Source organism: Doryrhamphus excisus, chromosome 15 (assembly GCF_030265055.1).
Source record: "Doryrhamphus excisus isolate RoL2022-K1 chromosome 15, RoL_Dexc_1.0, whole genome shotgun sequence".
NCBI classification, from domain to species: domain Eukaryota; kingdom Metazoa; phylum Chordata; class Actinopteri; order Syngnathiformes; family Syngnathidae; genus Doryrhamphus; species Doryrhamphus excisus.
This window is the reverse complement of record NC_080480.1, coordinates 6,502,050-6,522,830: the sequence shown is the minus strand read 5'-3', so window position 1 is coordinate 6,522,830 and position 20,781 is coordinate 6,502,050. Positions and strand designations below refer to the sequence as shown.

Here is a 20,781-nt window from a genome sequence, read left to right as displayed (position 1 = left end):
GTAACGTTGTTGCGCACTTACCAGAAATGGCGATCCGTGCTCTTCTTCTCTCCTTTTTCATGGTGAATTGCAACCACTGCACTTAGCCCCCCCGCCCCCTTCTGCTATGTCGCCAAGATGGTGACGAGTAAGGGTACTAAGTGTCTGCCATATGCACACTCACTGTTGGGGTTCAACACCCGATAAATCCAATGATGATGGCATCATCGACCACCGTCCTCTTCTTCTCTCCTTTTTCATGGTGAATTGCAACCACTGCACTTAGTCCCCCCCTTCCGCTATGTCGCCAAGATGGTGACGAGTAAGGGTACTAAGTGTCTACCATATGCACACTCACTGCTGGGGTTCAACACCTGGTAAAGCCAATGATGCATCATCGACCACTGTCCTCTTCTTCTCTCCTTTTTCATGGTGAATTGCAACCACTGCACTTAGTCCCCCCCTTCCGCTATGTCGCCAAGATGGTGACGAGTAAGGGTACTAAGTGTCTGCCATATGCACACTCACTGTTGGGGTTCAACACCCAATAAACCCAATGATGATGGCATCATCGACCACCGTCCTCTCCTCTCCTTTTTCATGGGGAATTGCAACCACTGCTATTTCACCAACACACGCCACCGCTGCTTCCCAGTGTCAAGGCACTTATGCACTGAACAGGCCAAGTGCAGCAGCTGTAAGTACGCAAGTGTACCAGTTGAGACACAGCTCGTGTACGTTAGTGAAGAAAAAAAAAAGAACGATAGCGTCCTTTCTTTGTGGTGGAAACATTTCTATATTGTTCTCATTAACAATTTGATCTTTGGCAGCTGTATAGTTTTTAAGTTAAAATGATGATGGTGCACTTTTTACTGTACTTCTCACTTCTTTGTTGTTGTTGTTGTTATGGCATTGAGTATTAATGATGAAGATAGCGATCATGAGAATTCCAACAACATGAAACTGCCTATTTATGCCGTTTGAGTAGGTCGGGTCTCTTTTCTAAAACACTCCAATTGTCCTTTTGCTTTTAGTTGGTTTTTGATGGTGTTTGTTTATGCTGTCCTCCTTTTCTCTTTTGGGATTAAAAGCATGCGCACAGTGCCGACAATAAAAAGAAAATCCTTATCAATAAATATGATTTCAAAATGTATCACGTCATTGCCTCCCTCACGTCTGGATATACTCGACACCATGGTATACACTGTCATGTACCCGTATTCTCCATACACTACACTGCATGAGGCAAGCTCCATTTTGAGAAATAACCACAAATAATTGACAGGAAACGACAATATGCACTATAATAGGCAGCTCAGAATGCAAGTCCTGGGACACACCTACACATACACACACCTGCACACACCTAAATGCCTACACAGACCTACACACTTAGAGACCTATACACCTACACAACTACACACACTGACACGTCTACACACACCTACACAGTTAAAGACCTATACACCTACACACACCTACACTCCTACACACACTTACACATCTACAAACACTATACACACCTACACACACCTTCACACATACAGACCTATACACCTACACACCAACACAACTACACACACTGACACGTCTAAACACACCTACACAGTTAAAGACCTATACACCTACACTCCTACACACACTTACACATCTAAAAACACCATACACACCTATACACACCTTCACACATACAGACCTATACACCTACACACCAACACAACTACACACACTGACACATCTACACACAACTACACACACCTACACAGTTAAAGACCTATACACCCACACACTTACACATCTACAAACACAACACACACCGACACACGCCTACACAATTACAGACCTATACACCTACACAGTTAAAGACCTATACACCTACACACCCACACACCTACAGATCTACACACACCATACACACTTACACAATTACAGACCTATACACCTACACACTTCTACACACTTACAGACCTATACACCGACACACGGACACACCTACATACACCGACACAATTACAGACCTATACACACACCTACACACTTACTGACCCATACACCTACACACCTACCCATTAACAGACCTATACACCTACACACACCTACACACTTACAGACCTATACACCTACACACACCTACACACTTACAGACCTATACACCTACACACACCTACCCACTTACAGATATATGCCGACACACCTACATACACCGACACAATTAGAGACCTATAACCATACACACACCTACACATTAAAGACCTATACACCTACACACCTACACACACATATGTACCTACACACACCTACACACATATGTGTACACACACCTAGACATGTACACACACCTACACACACAGCTAATATATTGGAGCTTTTTGTTTTGGAGGGGAGATGTAGCCTTCCTTCCTACCGTTCTATGTGAAATAAATACTACAAGTACTACATGCAATCATGCATGTACCTGTTACTACATGCTCACAGCATGGCTAGAAAACCTTGCTGGAGCTTTTTGGAGCTCTATTTGTATACATGCTTTTTTTGAAGGTTTATAGAAGATTTTAGAAGGTGTGTCCCATGACGTGCATTCATTAGCCGCCTCTTTTTACCTGTTTTTATATCTTTACAACACACAGCAAAGACAAAGTACATTCAAGTTAAGTTTATTTCTATAAGGACAAGTCGAAACCTGTGGTCTTGGAGGTCTTAGTGCCAGATGCATGAACAGACTTCCTGTGTTCCAACATGATCTTTGTCCTGGACAAGCTATGGTTAGCATGGATGTCTAGTATCATACGGTAATACCACAGAGGTTCAGATTGGTCCAACACGTCCCACGTCCAGGCCAGGTGACGTCTCTCCTCTACATGTTTTTCATAGGGTCTTCTGAACCCCTCTTTGTCTGGCCCACCAGCTCCGGGATGCTCTATAGGCCCCGACAACGTGGCTCCTGGATTGATTTGCTTTGGAGGGGGTTCAGCTCGTTAGAGTTGATGGAAGTACAAGCTCCTTTTGAGAAGAAGAGAAGATCCAGTCAGGGGATACGTGCTCACCTCCAACAATTCTTACCCTGAATGCCTTCATGCTGGAATGCTTGGCATCGCTTCATGACAATTCTTCTCATGGAAGACATGCTGTCTTACTAGAAATGTGGACTTTTGGAATATATTTCTGGAAGATATTTTTATTTATATTTTAGGGGTACATTTGTGGAATATATTGAAATATATGGGGGTATATTTGGGGAATACATTTAAATATTTTGGGATGTATTTGTGTGATATATTTCAATATCTTGGGGTATATTTGGGGATTATATATAAATATTTTGGGGTATATATTTGTGGAATATATTTCAATATTTTGGGATGTACTTGTGTGATATATTGAAATATTTTGGGGTATATTTGGGGAATATATAGAAATATTTTGGGGCATATGTGGGGAATGTATGCAAATATTTTGGGATGTATTTGTGTATTATATTTAAATATTTGCGGGTATATTGTGTATGATATTTAAATATTTGCGGGTATATATTATGTACTATATTTAAAGATTTTGGGGGTATATTTGGGGAATATATTTAAATATTTTGGGATGTATTTGTGAAATATATTTAAATATGTGGGGGTATATTTGTGTACTATATTTAAATATATTTCGGTATGTTTGTAGAATATAATGAAATATTTTGGGATGAATTTGGTGAATATATTTTGTAATATTTTGGGTGAATATTAGCGGAATCTAAAGGGTGATCTTAAAGGGACGCGATAGAAGAAAAGGCAGAAGGTGAGCGAGAAGGTGATTTTTATTGCCGTGTGAAGAAAGCCAGCAATGCCGGACTTGCGTGAAAGCGTCCCCCGGGGGCGTGGCCGAGTGGGGAGCGATGGAGGCCTTCAGGTCAGTTGGAAGGCAGTTGGTAGGGGCGGTCCGACGCCGGGATGCTCTGCTGGGGGACAATACGGTGGCTGTGTTTGCGCTAGAAGGATTTTATCACGGCGTTCCAGCAAATAATTGCATTAAAGGCGTCCCCTCCGTTGCGTAGCGGTTACTGCCGGTAGCTCAAATATGCCAGACTGCCTTTTTTTCTCTTGTCACTTTTTTATACAACCTCTCCTCTCTCGTCCTCTCGCTCTCTATGCTCTCTCTGGAAATCTTTTATGGCTCTGCGACCTCCATAAAAGCACAATTTAGGACTCGGTGAATATTCATTAGTTTGTATTGTGTTTAAGAATGGAGCAGGGGAGCACTCGGCTGGCTGGAACTTCACCCAACTGTCTGGAAGTCAGCAATACTGATTATTACTCATATTCAACTCTTTCACGTCGGACAGGCTGTCCCTATACGATATCCACTATATAGGACAAAGTCACGTGATTAGAATATACCTGCAATTGACTATATACTGTATAAACAATCATGTCATACCGTCAAGTCTAGACTGTAATATAGCAGTATAATGTAAATATATACATTATATACATCCCCTTTCCATCATTCATTCACAAGGAAATACATTCTTATGATACTGTAAGCATTACAATCAAAACTGATCCAAAAGAAAGTGCATGATATGCAATTACATCAATGTAAATATATTCTCAAATGACTTTATTGCAATACATTTCCGTAAACTCATCTTATCCTTTCATATTTTACCCCGTCAAAGAACATTAATGTCTATATGTACACAGATACGTACATATCCTATTTAAAACCAATACAAAAATACAAACGAAATTAATAACAAGTCAGGAGTAATGATGATAATGAAATTTAAAAAAAAACAATCAAAAGCCAACAAATAAGGGACAGGATATGTACAGTATACAATGTTGGCCTACATTTTATTTCTCATTTGGTTTCCATTCTTAATTATGCTGCGAGTCTTCTAAATACAACTATAGAATATGGAATATGATTCATAATACGTTTCGTAGATTATATAAAATTATATTATATTATATTATATTATATTATATTATATTATATTATATTATATTATATTATATTATATTATATTATATTATATTATATTATATTATATTATATTATATTATATTATATTATATTATATTATATTATATTATATTATATTATATTATATTATATTATCACATTACATTACATTACATTACATTATATTATATCACATTACATTACATTATATATTAGACTGAACTTATATTACAGTGAAATTTCCCCTTATGGGACTAATAGAGGCATATCACGTGCAAGGGACATTATTATCATTATTGAACCAGATCAATGTGAAATAGCAGTGATACACGCACGCACATGCACGCACGTACACGATGTTAGGTGAAGAAGTAGGTGACAATGTTGTGAAATAAAATAACTGCAAATATAAATGATACTGTATGGGATTGTTTGGTATTTGTATGTGAAATATGAGTATATTGGGGAAAGATGAGGCCTACGTGGATGTAGTATTTATTTGTTGTGTTCACTGTGCCACCGGACCGCTGTTTCTTTTGAATAATGTATGTATATAATATGTGTATATATTTTATATGAGGGGACCAAAGTGCTAGTAAAAAAGATAATAAAAACGAATGTGATGAAATATTAAATATTTGGCAATAAAAAGCGATTGTAGGGTTTAGGGAAGCTTAACTTGACAAATATCCAAATGAAGTAGATGAATAAAGCATTTATTTATGTACATATATAAAGAAGTACAGTATTTGTATGACCTCATATATTTATTGCTAAAGGATATATTTACTTTTTGATTTCTTCTCCACGTGCACGATCAAACCACGTGTTCCCTGTTGGCGTCATGTCAGATTTCAAATGAGTATTCAATTCAAATATAGGACGTGAAATGAAAATGTCATGACATGCAAATAATACAATTATGAAGGTGTTGGGATATTATTATTAGTTTATGTCATTATCGTCATATTTCGGTGCTGAGAAGATGATCATTTCCAAATGAACAAGACGTGTCATATTGAATGAAAAAAATAGCATTTTTATCCCAATCAAAAACAAAAAATGAACTTTTCCCCATCTTGTACTGGTGAATCCTGGGGGGCAGGGGGGGTTAAGCCTGCGAAGGAGCGTGGGAGTTCCAAGGAGTCCTGGTGGCTTTACTGCCGACGCCAATGGTCCGGAAACCCGGTCATAAAAAGGCCAAACCCTGAAAGAAAGCAAAGCAACAAAGGATGTTTGCCTTGTGTTGCTTCCACTGCTTTCATTCTTAACTCGGGACGAGGAAGACTCTTCTCCTTTCATCGTCACCAGCCAGCCGTACTGTACTGTACTGTACTGTACTGTACCGTACTGTACCGTACTACATGTGCACATCACGGAGGTGTGCTGCCGGGTCCAATTAAAGCACACAAAGTAATGATCAGACATCACAGCAGCATTTTCTTCTACAGGATGGAGGGGTAAACATTTATGTTACGTATTGGAAATGTAGTTTTCTTTTTCATTCATGATATTAGTAATGTAATATAATTGTAAATGTATTTTTATGGTTCAAGATATTTACTGATATGACTTGAAAGTGGATCAATGAAGTCACACAAATGTTACTTTGGGGATGATTTGATGATGCTATCATGAACAACTTGTGCACGTGCGGGCTGTGAACGTGAGTGTGTATCAGCGTGATGACGTTAGCCCAACTTGCTTCAGGTGTGCACGTGCGTAAGAACGCGTCATTCACCAACACGGATTGGCTCTGTCACGTGACAACATCACGCTGCATTTGGCAGAATATGACTCGAAGGCACAAAGTAACGTAGATGCAAATATTGTTTGCTTGGGGTCGAACCTTTCACGTCTATTTTTAGCACGTTTGGAAGGCACACCATGACACACCGCTGCAAGCATTGTGTCGAGAAGGACTACATACGCCACTACACACAGTACATAGAGTACATACACCACTGCACACATTACATAGAGTACATACACCACTACACACACCAATACGTACACCATTACACAGAGTACATACACAACATGATACTATGATTTACACATTATACTGTGATTTACACATAATACTAGGAATTACACATAACACTATGATTTACACATTATACTATGATTTACACATAATACTAGGAATTACACATAATACTAGGAATTACACATAATACTATGATTTACACATTATACTATTTGATTTACACAATACTAGGAATTACAATTACACATACTATGATTTACATATGATACTGTGATTTACATATAATACTAGGAATTACACATACAATGATTTACACATTATACCATGATTTGTACATACTGCATACTAAATTCAAATTCAGAGGTATGTGTAAATAGGAATGTGTGTATATACACACGTGTGTATATAAATATATATGAAAGTGTGTGTAGATACAGTATGTGTGACCCGGGGTGTATCAAAGTGTGACGTACATAAAATGTAATATATATATCGTATTTATCATTTTACTATTATTAATTATATAAATCCGGAAAAGGCCGAAAGAAACCAAAAATATCATTTGTATAAATGGTTGCATTTATGTGTGTGAAAGTGTGTGTACATGTAAAAATACACACAAATATACTGTGTATATATATGTGTGTATATATGGGTTTTCTCTGGGTACTCCGGTTTCCTCCCACATTCCATAAACATGTTAGGTTCATTGGTGACTCCAAGTATAGGTATGAATGTGAGTGCGAATGGTTGTTTGTCTATATGTGCCCTATATGTGTGTGTATGTGAATATATATGAAAGTGTGTATTGTGAGGGCAGAACGTGAACAAAATGGCGCCTGGGAGAGGGAGGGGTGGGTGCGGTGAATTGCAATAAATTCTTGTTGTTTTATGAAAATTTACAACTTTCCAAGTTTATGAGTGTCCGCGCGCGGGGATTGGCCGCCGCTGTGGTCATGTGGACGCGCTGAACGCCAGCATGAACTTTTTTGATGATTTCCCAGGCGGCTTTATCGCTGCTGCGGCACTGCTCGCCGGCCCGAGCAGCTCAGCTCAGCCCGTCCGGTTCGCACGGTACCGAGCTTCGTCTGGACCGGAACGTCGGCGACGTCGACACCCAAAAGGACCCCCCCCCCCCACCCCCACACGCCCACTCCTTCTTCCGGACCTTCACGCTTCGCCGCCGCTCTGCTCCCAGCGACCGGTTCGGCTGCGACGGAGGCGGATCGGTTCTGCTCGGTCATCCTACGAGATTGGACTCGTTTTGGTCGGACGATGAAGATTTTGTCGCTAAGTGGCAGCCGTCCGACCTCACCGGCCTCGTCGCTTTGCGGTTCTCGTCCTCGGTACCGGACTATGGGGCTTGCTACACGTGCCTCCCGATGTCAGGTAAGGCTCGCCTTTTGCTGCCTTCCTCATCCTCATCCCCATCCTCATCCTCATTCAAACGTGCAATTACAACTTGACGCTTTTTCCTCTTTTCAGACCCGTGTGTGTTTGTGCGTGTTTATGCGTGTGTGTGTGCGTGTTGCGGGTGGGCAAAGGGCTTGTGCTGTTGTTGGACGCACGTGCACGTCTTTGATATGACATGGACATTTTGAAATTGTCGTTTTGAGGGTGGATGTGATGTTGATCTTGATCTTATTCAAGCTGCAGCACTCTTTGTTTGTTTCCCTGCTCGTTTCCTCACAGCAGTACACACACAGAAGTAAACAAGAGAAGTCTTTTGCTGATATATGAAAGATACTTTTATGGGTGCATATCGTGAGAGTACTTTCAGTTTCTTTTATCTCCTTATGTATTTTCCTTGCGTCTCACATTTAGGAAGAAAGACCAGGACACCACTATAAGGCCCCTTTCCAAACCCTCTATTATTATACTGTATGTACATCCAGCCATCTTCTATCACTGAGCCGTATATTGTATATATTACTACCACTGTAGTAGTAATACTGCTGGTGGGAGTCTTTTTTTATTTTCACTACTGCTACTAGTAGTATTTGTCTAATATTAGTAGCAGTGGTCATAATTTTATTATTTGTAGTATAATTATTATTATTCATATTATTTTTCAGTAGTAGTATTTTTCTCTTATAATGATTATTTTTGCAGTATTGGTCCCATTTTTTACGATTGGTGCAGTAGTATGAGTTTTATCATGGGGGGGGGGGTCTTGGCAGCGCCCCCTATGGCCCCCGTGGCCCCCATAGGACGATAGTCCCTGGCCCAGTAAATGTGCTCCAAAGTCTTTGCTGAAGAAAAGCCCAAAGAAGCTATAGCTCACCAACAAACAGCAAGGCGGCCATTTTGGTTTGGACCAGCCATTTTGGGGCAAAAAGGAGCAGGGCGCTCAGGCCAGAGACACGTGACTGCAGTCTTGTTACACAATACAACCAATAATAATAATAATAGTAATAATGATGATAATGCACAGTACCTGACATGTTATTATCAGCGTAGGCTCTTTTAAAAATATTTATTTACTTTACTGAACCAATTTTTAATTATTATTTTTTAAAAACATTCATCATGAGCATTATGGCCATATAGAGCACGTTCGTGTAGTCAAGGATTTGAAATGAAAAAAAGGGGAATCATATACCATAATAAATTATTATTTGAATAGAAGGAGATGGATATCATTTATATATGATATTTAGTGAGATTAATATGTATATACTGTATGAATATCTTTAATATCTTCTTTGCATTCCTTCCCTTCTTTCTTGCATGAGAAGTATTAATTATAATAACAATAATAATAACAACAATAATAATAATAAATATTTATTTGATGATGATTGGTTTGGTGGCTTGCTTTCTTATCACATAAGGAGACATGTAAAGATAAATGATATTTCCATATGTGTATGATTATATGACACAGTATCATATACTACATGCTGATATGATGAGTCTCCATAATATAAAAATACATCCTTTATGACATTATTTTGCATTGATAATGTAATGTATTATAATATTTTTTCATATAATGTATTCATGTCAGTGTATTTTAAATATTGTTGCTGTATTATGTATCACATATTGTAGTATTGACATAGTAATAATGTTTTACAGAGTGATTGATTTTAGGATCAATATGACATGAAGACGTTTAGTTGGCTAGTTTGTGTTATGGAAATATATAAACTACTTTAGTACTTCAAATTAGTACTTCAGTGTCATACTGCATGTCTATGCTGCCATGGAACGGCGGTGAAGTGGACTTACGCTTTGGGAAGGGGGGTGCTTTGGCTGCAGTGCCGCCGAAGAGGTCCTGCAAAAAGCTCTGGCGCCATCTAGCGTCCTGCTGACGGCGACGCCAGCGGGTTGGCGTTCTATCACATGTCCCTTTTAAGTCACGTGGATGAAAGGAACACTGGGTATGCGTTGTGGAATTACGTGTGATATCAAAAGAATATATGTTGAGTGTCTTAGAATGATTATGCCTTCAATATTTGCCATATTATGTGGTTTTCTTGGGTTGGGGTTTATTTACTGGCCTATATGTTTGTGTTCATGCTGTTGTTCATATATAGCCAACTTTAGGCTGCTGCTTGGCTGTTATTTCTTTTCCCCATAACACAAGCTAACAGCTAGCTAGCATTGGAATGAGGATGACCACTTTTAACTTCCCCACCGGTGTCCAGTGTGTGGCCTGGGGGCCATTTTCAACTCCTATTTGATCGGGCCTTCATGGGCAGATTGTAAACACATTATGATTGGATATTCCACTGTTTTGCTTAGTCAGGTTCTTTAGATCACAAAGCAAAGACGCACATGTTTTGTGTGTACGTGTTGATGGCGTGTTCATAGATGATCTACTGATGCTGTGCAGCGAGGGTGGCGTCTGCTCAATCAGCAGAACTGGAAATGCACATTGTTACATCACACAAAATACCATATCATACCATATGATACGTATATCCATGGCATATATTGTGAATTGTGTTTGGTGTTCTTGCATATTTTTCATTGCATTTGCAGTGGCAATCATACATATATAATAATATTGCAATGTGATTTATCAAACCTGAAACCGGTTGGTGTGTTTTGAGCAGGTTTTGAAGGCAGGTGCAAAGCTACACGCCATCCACATCCATCCATGCAGAAATAAGTTAGTGTTCTGTTTGGGCTGTACCATTTTGCACCTGCCTTGCAAGCATGCTATAGTATAGTATAGTAGTACAGACACCAACACAGCAACAGGTATCAGTTTGTTAAATCACACAGTGGGTTCCAAGGTGTGATGGCTGCATGGATGACTGCCATATATAGGCCATCTTTCACACGCTGTGGAGTTGGCAGAGTAGCAGCAGAGATTGGTATTAAAAGTATGCAAGTGTTGCAGCATGCTTGCGTGTAAAAGTGTGGACACGCCGCCGTGTGCTTTGTTGCAAGCTGCTTGCTTCTTTGTTGGCGGTGAGGGCGGCAGGAGACAGATTAGCCATAGCTGCTGTTGTGCTGAATGAGGCGTGAAGCACAAGAAGAACCCTCCAGTGGGCTCCGGGGCGCCCAATGAGGAGCCAGATCAGGATAGGAAAGTTTCTCCTGGTTGGTCCAGATCTCCATCTCCATAAACAACACTCCTGCGTGCGCACGTTTAATTTATGACTCCCGCATCGTCAGAGGATTAAAAAAAAATCCTCCTCTCGCTCCTTTATTTATTTTGTGGTCAGCAGCCAATCGGAGGCGGCGAGTAGATTTACTTTGTAATTAGATTACAAGGGTCCATTCATCACCGGCAAGCTTTTAATAAAGCGGCTAAGCAAAGCTAATGGATGTTGTTGTCTTTAGCAACCCCATCTGCACGTGCAGCAACATCAACTCTAAAATACATATTACATATCATCATATTCATTTGCTACAATTATTTTCCGAATATAGACTCATACAACTGAATACATTTATTTCTGTATCATTTTAGCGAACATGTATGTATACGTCCATTTCCGTGCATGGATGACGTCATGGAATGCTTCTCTATAGGAATGGAGGTCTTTTCTTCTGTGGTATAAAGGATGGTGTTGACATGTACAGACTTTTAGGGACAGCGTGCGTGTGCATGTGCGTGGGTGCGTGTGTTGTTATTCAGCATCCACCTTTCGTGCTGCTGCATTCCTTTCTCCCGTTAATCGTTAACGTGCCCCGCGGTGGCGCCAAGCACGCGCTCACCGCGCCGTGAAGGATAGAAAAAAGTCACATCGGTTTCTTATTAACTCCTGCTGGAAGCGTCGGTGCGCGCACACACACACGCGCGCTAATAAATACAAAAATACAATCCATTATAAATAAAAAAATGTGTTTTATTTGTAAAGTCCAAATTAAATAATAAAGTAGAAGGTAAATTCCTAAATACAGTAAAATGTTGCAGTGTGTTGAATGTTGAATGTCTTTCAAGCACAGCAAATTGCACTTTTATTAATCATAAAATTTCATACATTCCATATGCTGACATTTGGTCGTGCTGAGGAAGTGAAAATCCAAAAGTTATTTCACGATAATTGTTTTTTTAGAGCAAACGGCGGCGTGAAAATGGCTCAGCGCTGCTAGCAGTCCACGGGAAAGGATCTCTGTGAGTGTGTGTGTGTGTGTGTGTGTGTGTGCGAGCTGTGATTTTATTGCTTTATGACTCTTATTGGCTCCGTGTAGAATCCAAGGAATGGCGAGGAGCTAAAAACCAGCCGACAGTAAACAGCAGACCAACAAATGTGTAGTGCAGTACAAAGGACAACACACACACACACACACACACACACACCAGTGACGGGGTGAAAAGAAGCAATAAAACCATAAAGTTGGTTGATGATTCCTCGGGCAACTTTTATTCTTAGAAAAAAGTCAAATTCTTTCCTAGATCTACTTTCATATTTTCACAATTCCTCGTGCTTTTCCATTCCTAAATATAATTATTTGGATGTGCGGGCCACAAACTAGACTTTATTCTTGGAAAAAAAGCTACGCGTGTCTTTAAACAACAATAAAAATTTCAGTCATCGTCGTTGTAAATAGTACAAATACTTCCATGGTGATAATAGTACTTTAGTACTTCAATGATAATCATAAAAAACAGCACGAATACGCCCATGATGATCATAATAATAAACACTATAAATACTTAAATGCTAATAATAATAAAGAGTAGAAATGCTAGTGATAATAAAGAGTAGAAATTGTCAGTGCTACTAGTAATATGTGTTACTATTTACTATATTTACTATATTTATTATATTTACTATTTACTATTTACTATTTACTATTTACGATACAAGAAGTTCAGTCCAACATTTGCCATTTTTGTATTTTGTTAATAAAAAGCATATACGTGATGAGTTTTGTAATGTGAACTAGTTGTTAGTGTAAATAATTATGCTGTATTTATTACTGTGAGTGTGAATTGCCACGTGACATATATGGGAATCAACCTTTGGCAATGTCCACTTTATCATTACAAAAAGCTATATTTTTCACATGACTTCTTTGACTTTTTCCGGCGTGTTTGTTTTTACTATTTACTATTTTACTCTTTACTATTTACTCTTTCACTCTTTTACTATTGCATTATTTACTATTTACTATTTACTAATTTACTAATTTACTAATTCACTATTTTACTATTTACTATTTATTATTTACTATGTACTATTTACTAATTCACTAATTCACTATTTACTATTTTACTATTTACTATTTACTATTTACTTTTTACTATTTACTTTATTTACTATTTTACTATTCACTATTTTACGATTTACCCTTTTTAATATTTACTGTTTACTATGCAGTATGTACCTTGTACTATGTACTAGGACGTTGACTTGTTTTTCCATTTTACTTCACTTTTGAGCATTCTTGACACTTGTCAAGTGTTAGAATGGAATACTGACCAGCATTAGCAAATATATCACATAGTACATATATATTATATATACATAATAGTACACACACCTGTCTTTTAGCAAATACACACACATGCTGAGTAAGACTAATGCATGTAATATACATATTACCGTGCATAGAATGGTGTATTATATGGTGTAATATATGTTATAATATGTTAGAATCTATGGTATAATATGATATAATATATGGTATAATAGGGTGTATGTAATATGAATATTACATGCCGGCGTTGAGCTCCAACACAATACAGCCGCTTCCCCTTGCTGCACAAAGGGCAAAGGAAACGGAACGTCCTGCCTTGCATGGGAGGGGGGGGGGGCTTGCCGCAGAGCAGCGACAGAGTGGGGCCTTTTGGGGGTGGGGTTCGAAAAGAAAAGAAAGTTAAAGAGTTCCATCTCCATCTGGCTGTATGACAGAATGACAAGTTTCAATATCTGCTATTATGTCACATTCTGAGTTGGCAGGGACACACACGGATTGGGGGGGGGGGGGGGGGGGGTGCCACAGTAAAGTCCAAATCGAGTCTTTGTCTCTATTCGTCAGTACTGTCTGCCACATTCAGACAAATGGGGGCCTGGAGGGGACACAAAAAGAGTTAGACTTATTTATGACTGCATTTATTTCAGCACATTTTCACTTTGTCTCTTCTTCTTGGGGGTGTGTGTGGTGTGTGTGTGTGTGTGGGGGGGGGGGACAAAGACGCCATGCATACTTTAATTCTGCTTCTGGACATGCACTTTTTACAGCAAATATCCTCCTAAGAATACTCCTCTTTATTCATTTACTCTCTATCGTGTATATTCTATACTACAGTATTGACAAAAGCACCACATACACCAGATATTACAGTATTATTACAGTAGAGAATTACATCACTATAGATATTACAGTATTATTACCAGAGTATTTACAGTATAGTATTGCATCACTATAAATATTACAGTATTATTACAGTAGAGTATTACATCACTATAGCTATGACAGTATTATTACAGTACAGTATTACATCACTATAGATCTTACATGATTTTTACAGTATTACAGTAGACTGTCATTCCAAGGTATTAGAGTCAGGCTGGACTCTAATACAAATACAACGATTAAGAGTATTACATAAGATATATATCAATGTGTCAACAAGTACATTATTCATAATGAAATATGATATTTTGTAAAGACTGAAAAAGAATAACAGAACTAAAAAGAAATACCAAATGTCTGTGCTTATGTTATCATATAAGTCAACTCAAATCAAAGTCAAAAATGTAGGGACACCCCGTACGACACGCATGCGCACTAGGTGGTGCATGTATCATATAATATCTGCTTCCTGAAATGATTGGAATGTGTGTGCTATTATTTGCAGAGGAATATGTTTTACTATTTCCATTTAGTCGTGCACCATCACCCCCCCCCCCCCCCCCCCCCCCACACACACACCACACCCCACCCCGACCCTCCTCCACGCACGCACACGCACAGGACTGGCATGCAATGTGGCGTATACAATATGAGGATCCCGCCAGACGGACACAGGAAGAGTCAATTTAACGCGCCAAAGCCCCCCAGCCTGATTGCGTCATGTCACCGGGAAGCAGATGAGGATAGTAAAACTAGATTGGATGCGAATTAGGGAGATTGGAGGAGGTAAAATGGAAAACCCCCCCCCCCCCCCACCCACCCCCCAAGGCAAGGAAAGCTGGTGAACGCATGCAGACACAGAACCTTCTCACGCACGCACACACACACACACATACACACACACACACGGACTCCCCCATCCTCACCTCCCCCAAGAGTGCGGCCAAGTAGGTGATGAAGAAGAAGTGGGGGCTATAAAACACAACAAATCATAAAGTGCAGTCTGGGGGGGCGCAGATGAAGGAGGACTGGCGGGAGACGCGTTAGCCTCCTCTTCCTCCTCCTCCTCCTCCTCGTGCTGGTGGTGTGTGTGTGTGTGTTTGTGTCATTGTTGTGTTGTTGCTCGGTTGCCGTCCACCTTCCTCCGCCTCGCCGTCCTCATGAGCTCCTACTTCGTCAACTCCTCTTTCCCGGTTGGAGGCGGGCAGGCGGCGGAGTCCTTCCTAGGCCAGATCCCCCTCTACTCCCCCGGCTACGCCGCTGACCACCCGCTCAGACATTACCCGGCGGCGGCGTACGGGGCGCAGGAGAAAGCCTACCCGCCTTCCAGCTACTATCAACCGGCCACGAGCGCGGCGTACAGCGGGCACCGGGCGGGCGTCGCCACCACCGTAGCCGGCACGTGCGACTACGCCACAGCCGCTGCCGCCGCCGCCGCGGCGGCGGCATCGAGCTTCTACCGGGACAAGGAGTACGCTTGCGGTCTGGACGAGCACCCGCTCTCCCTCGGCCAGCAGGACGGCGCGCATCGCAAGGCGGACTGCAAGGGACTGTTCGGGGACGCCGGGGACGACAAGAGCGGACCGGCGCACATTTACCCGTGGATGCAGAGGATGAACGCCTGTAACGGTGAGATGCTAGCATATTTGATCATCCCCGCCATAAAAGTGACGTTTGTTTCCGTCAGTTTCTCCCTTCCTCCTCCTCCTTTTCCTCCTCCTCCTCCTCGCACTTGTTTTACGATCCCCGTTTGTTGGCCGTCACTCACTGATCGCTGCTTTATTGTCGTCGTAAAGCGGCTTTGTTTGGAGAGGCGCACTACCGGCAAGACCACAAGGAGCATGTCCTCCACCCCCCTCGGATCCTTATTTCTTATTTTACACCTGACAGCCAGCTAGCATAACACCGAGCATAAATCTTCATCAAATAATATTTGAAAACAAATCACACAATTTCACTTTTTATAGTCAAGGAAAAGAAAAGAAAGAAAAGAAGAAATCACTCATGTAGAATATGATATGCTAGAATATAATATTGTATAGGTATTAGTAGCATATATACTGAACATATACTGTATACTGTAGGATTGGGAATGTGACATACAGTATCGACAGCATGGGCAGCAGACTTGAGTTTTAAAACACAATTAATATTTAAAAAAATGAGAAATCAATGTATCAAAACGCCTTCATTTTGCGAGTACATGAAAGCACGTGCCATTTCTCCCAGATAGAAATATCAAATAGAAATATAGGATTTCCCACAGCATGGCTTGCTAAATAAGAATAATCACCTGCTTTGATGAGTCTTTCTGCGTTAATTGGGAGGGGGTGCTATCAGTATAATAGTGTACCCTAATAAAAAATACCCTGCGATGAATATGATTTATTCAACATGAATTATTCATTCATTATCATTAAACGCCATGACGTTTAATGACACGGCGAACAAAAACATTTCTTTTTTTTCTTTCAAAAGTATTTCAATATAAACGACAAACAATACAATACAATACGACAACAATAATACGAAGAGCTTCTATTAATCTAATAGTGATGATACATTTGATGTGAATATGGATAATATGACATAACATCGTGTAATATAATGTGATGATATTATCTGGATATAAGATTTCAACGTCTTGGACACCACTGGCCTTTACAGCATTTCCTACTTTATTTATTAATGATTTATTGATGATTTATTGACGTAATGTAATGTTTTAGTTCATGAAACATGAATTGCTAATTACTTTCATACAACATTTCTTAAATGCGTTTTAAAAATATTAAGATGAAATATTGAGATAATTGTAATAATTTGTAATTTTTAATGTATTGATTGGCATTATGCTTTGCATATTGCGATGACGTGAATGGAATTTTCCTGCTTGTGTCCACCAGGGACGTTCGGCAGCCCCGGCAGACGTGGGCGTCAGACCTACACCAGGTACCAGACCTTGGAGCTGGAGAAGGAGTTCCACTTCAACCGATACCTCACGCGCAGGCGGCGGATCGAGATCGCTCACGCGCTATGCCTCACGGAGCGCCAGATCAAGATCTGGTTCCAGAACCGCAGGATGAAGTGGAAGAAGGAGAACAAGCTGATTAACTCCTCCACCTCCTCCACCTCCTCCTCCTCCTCTTCCACGGTGAACGGGGGGGAGGAGGAGGACAAACGGACGGAGTGAAGGTGAAGCTGCCAGGAAGAAAAGACACTCCAAGCAAAGTGGATGCTTCTCATCTCACCCTCCTTCCGAAGCGCGGGAAAGGAAGCCATGCGTTGAATGACTGAGAAGAAGAAGAAGGAGAAGAAGTTCTGACCAGGCAAGATGGAGAAGGAAAAGGAGTCACGTGACTTTGAGGTCCACACGAGCACGGATATTTAGAAAGGAAAACAAGCATATTTTCTGTAAAAGTTGTGTGTGGGTCAAAAGTGGTTTTGAAAACCTGTTTCCATGGAAACATGGTGTAATGTAGCACTCTACAAGTCACGTGACTGCCCTTTCAGGCCTCCTGATTGGACAAAATGAACATCTTTTTAGGTGGATTCTTTTTTTAAGCACTCTTGAGTTTTTTTTGTGACAAAACGTGCATTTCAAGGAAATATCCGTGTTGGTGTGGACACGCTTTCATTTCAATGAGGGATGTTGCGCTTCCGATTTGACTTGGGAAATGTACAGTATGTTATTTGGCACTCACATTGAAAAAAAAAACGTTTTTTTAGAATTTTGTGTGTGTGAAATATGAACACACACGTCTTTCTCTTTTCTCTGTGTTGTAAAGATATAAAAAGAGGTAAAAAAAAAGAGGCAGCTAAGAATGCATGTGATGGGACGCACCTCTAAAAAGGTTCCATTTTCATGCATATAAAGCATATTCTTCTGTACATTGTTACGCTCAAAAACTACGTTACTAGTGTAGTGACACCATACGACATCACAGCAGCAGCTAGCTAGGCTTCTAGCCAGCTAGCAACTAGCTTGAGCACACAGCAACTACGTTACTAGTGTACTGACACCTTGCTACATCACAGCCGCTAGCTAAGCTATAGTAGCCAGTTAGCGACTGGCTTGAGCACACAGTAGCTACGTTACTAGTGTAGTGACACCTTGCCACATCACAGCGGCTAGCTAGGCTACTAGCCAGCTAGCAACTAGCTAGAGCGCACACTGGTTCCCAGTGGGCCACTATAGCCAAAGGTAACGCTACATATTGGAGCTAGCTGTCTTTGTGTTTTGGAGGCTAGGTGTAGCGTTGCTATGTGTTGCTAAGTTGCTATGTGAAATCAATGCACCCAGGAAGGAAGTTCCCAACGTACCACAAGTACTACTGCTGTTATCATGAATGTAGTTGTTCCTACATGCTCACAGCATGGATAGAAAACTTTGAGGGGAGCTTTTTCGAGGTCTTTTAATAGCCCAAAAGGTGTGTCCCATGATGGGCATTCATTAGCTGCCTCTTTTCACCTGTTTTTTTTGAACTGTGAACTAACAATATTGTGGATGATTGGCACAATTCCCAAAAAAAGTGCACTTTTCCTTTAAGGCTGAAATGATAAGCAGGGTGATGAGCATATATGATTTGGTAAGAACGCCAATGAAGGGAGGGGTGGCTAACGTGCTCTTGTTATCCTTAAACTACCTAAAACATGCAGGAACGTCTCCATGATGACTTATTTGATGTTTTGTCAAGTACTTAGCATATATCTATATATACAGTATACTACCTATATGTCCAATAAAGTACAAAGGAATGTAGTGCAAAGTGTGCAGTGAATGTTTTTATAAGACAAAAGAAGCAGTGGTGTCCAAACTGCAGCCCGCGGCTTGTCGCTTTATTGACGTCAACAGAAAACAAACAACAATAAAAACAAAACAAAGCAACACACTAGGAGGAAAAGTTGAAGCATTGAATGCTAATAAGATAGAGATGTCTATCTTTAGCATCATAGCATGTTGGATTGCTTTCAGCCTATTTGGACCCCCCAGCTCTAAAAGTACTAATAAGGTGAAGTAAAAAGAATGGCTTAATTGTCAATGAAAGGTCACTACGCTTCTGCCGCAGGGGAATTGGACGGCAGCTTCTTCTGGTTGCTGCATGCTGGAGTCTCAGCTAATTGATGAGCAGGCCGACGGGCGAAAGTTGACCTGCCCCGAGCGGCCAGACACGTCCCCCATAAACACACACTTCAGCAGACAAAGTGGACAATGTCCTGGTGACCCTTTTACCCCGCCGTGTCCCCTGCTTGACCGGCCTCGGCAGAGACTCAAACTCACATCTCATATTCAAAGCTTATAGGCCTTATGGATGACGGTGAAATTCCCAAAACAAGAGTGTTCAGTGTCATGTTTGAGTGGCTCATGGGCTAATAGTTGTCATGTTGACATTTCATCTGAAAATTCAAATGTGAGGTATTTTGGGTAACTTGTGATTTGCTGCTCCCGACCACAAAGTTTAAAAAAAAAAACATGTCATGGGACCAAACAAAAGACAAACATCTTCCATCACTCCACCCAAATCTAATATTCCAAAATAAAGCTGCCTGCTGCTGGTACAGTATCTTGCTGATTTTCACATTTCTAGCCGCTCAGGGTTGCCAAGTGTACTTTGAAAGCCAGGCAGGCAGAAGGCAGGCCTGGAAGGAAGACAGAAATGAGACGTGTGAGCGCTGAGAGGAAAAAACATAATTTAGTTTTCTGACTCCTTTTGAAAAGAAACATACCCGTAGCTGAACGTTCAAAAAGTCTTCAACGCAACACATGAGACACCCTATGGAGTGTGTGTGTGTACATGTTTGCATGTTTTTGAGAACAGAAAGACACATACACACACACACTAAGGAAGTGTGGCTGAAATGCAGGCGGAAAAAAATATTCCAAATATTCCAAGACAATTAAAAATGTGATTACATAGGCTGCAGTGTCCCTATTTACTGTACGTATATTCTTTATTTTTCATTGGCATTGTACGGCAACCCTTTTTATGGAATTATTCAATAATAATCATACACGACATTTCATTTGAAAATAAAACGTGTATTTTACAAATTGTAATATAAAAGACATTTTTTTCATTCAATGTATT

At 40.3% G+C, this 20,781-nt stretch overlaps 2 protein-coding genes across 2 annotated transcripts in view; both read left to right on the top strand.

Annotated features, from left to right (window-relative positions):
• Positions 1-8,172: 8,172 nt before the first annotated feature.
• The window catches only part of hoxb3a (homeobox B3a), a 56,316-nt gene continuing 43,707 nt past the window's right edge, over positions 8,173-20,781 (top strand). The window contains exon 1 of the mRNA XM_058048368.1: positions 8,173-8,314. The gene's annotated coding sequence lies outside the window, so the exon portion shown is untranslated. The remainder of the gene's footprint in view (positions 8,315-20,781) is intronic.
• Positions 14,946-19,578, top strand: LOC131102817 (homeobox protein Hox-B6a-like). The gene is made up of 2 exons (XM_058048380.1): positions 14,946-16,321; positions 17,599-19,578. The coding sequence occupies exons 1-2, from the start codon at positions 15,853-15,855 to the stop codon at positions 17,883-17,885; spliced, it is 756 nt and encodes a 251-aa protein (XP_057904363.1). The 5' UTR covers positions 14,946-15,852; the 3' UTR covers positions 17,886-19,578.

What these genes read in the sequence shown, in the direction of transcription:
- LOC131102817 (XM_058048380.1), top strand. Translation starts at nt 15,853, where the DNA reads ATGAGCTCCTACTTCGTCAACTCCTCTTTCCCGGTTGGAGGCGGGCAG. An exon ending in GAGGATGAACGCCTGTAACG is followed by an intron (nt 16,322 to 17,598) that starts GTGAGATGCTAG and finishes TGTGTCCACCAG; the next exon opens with GGACGTTCGGCAGCCCCGGC.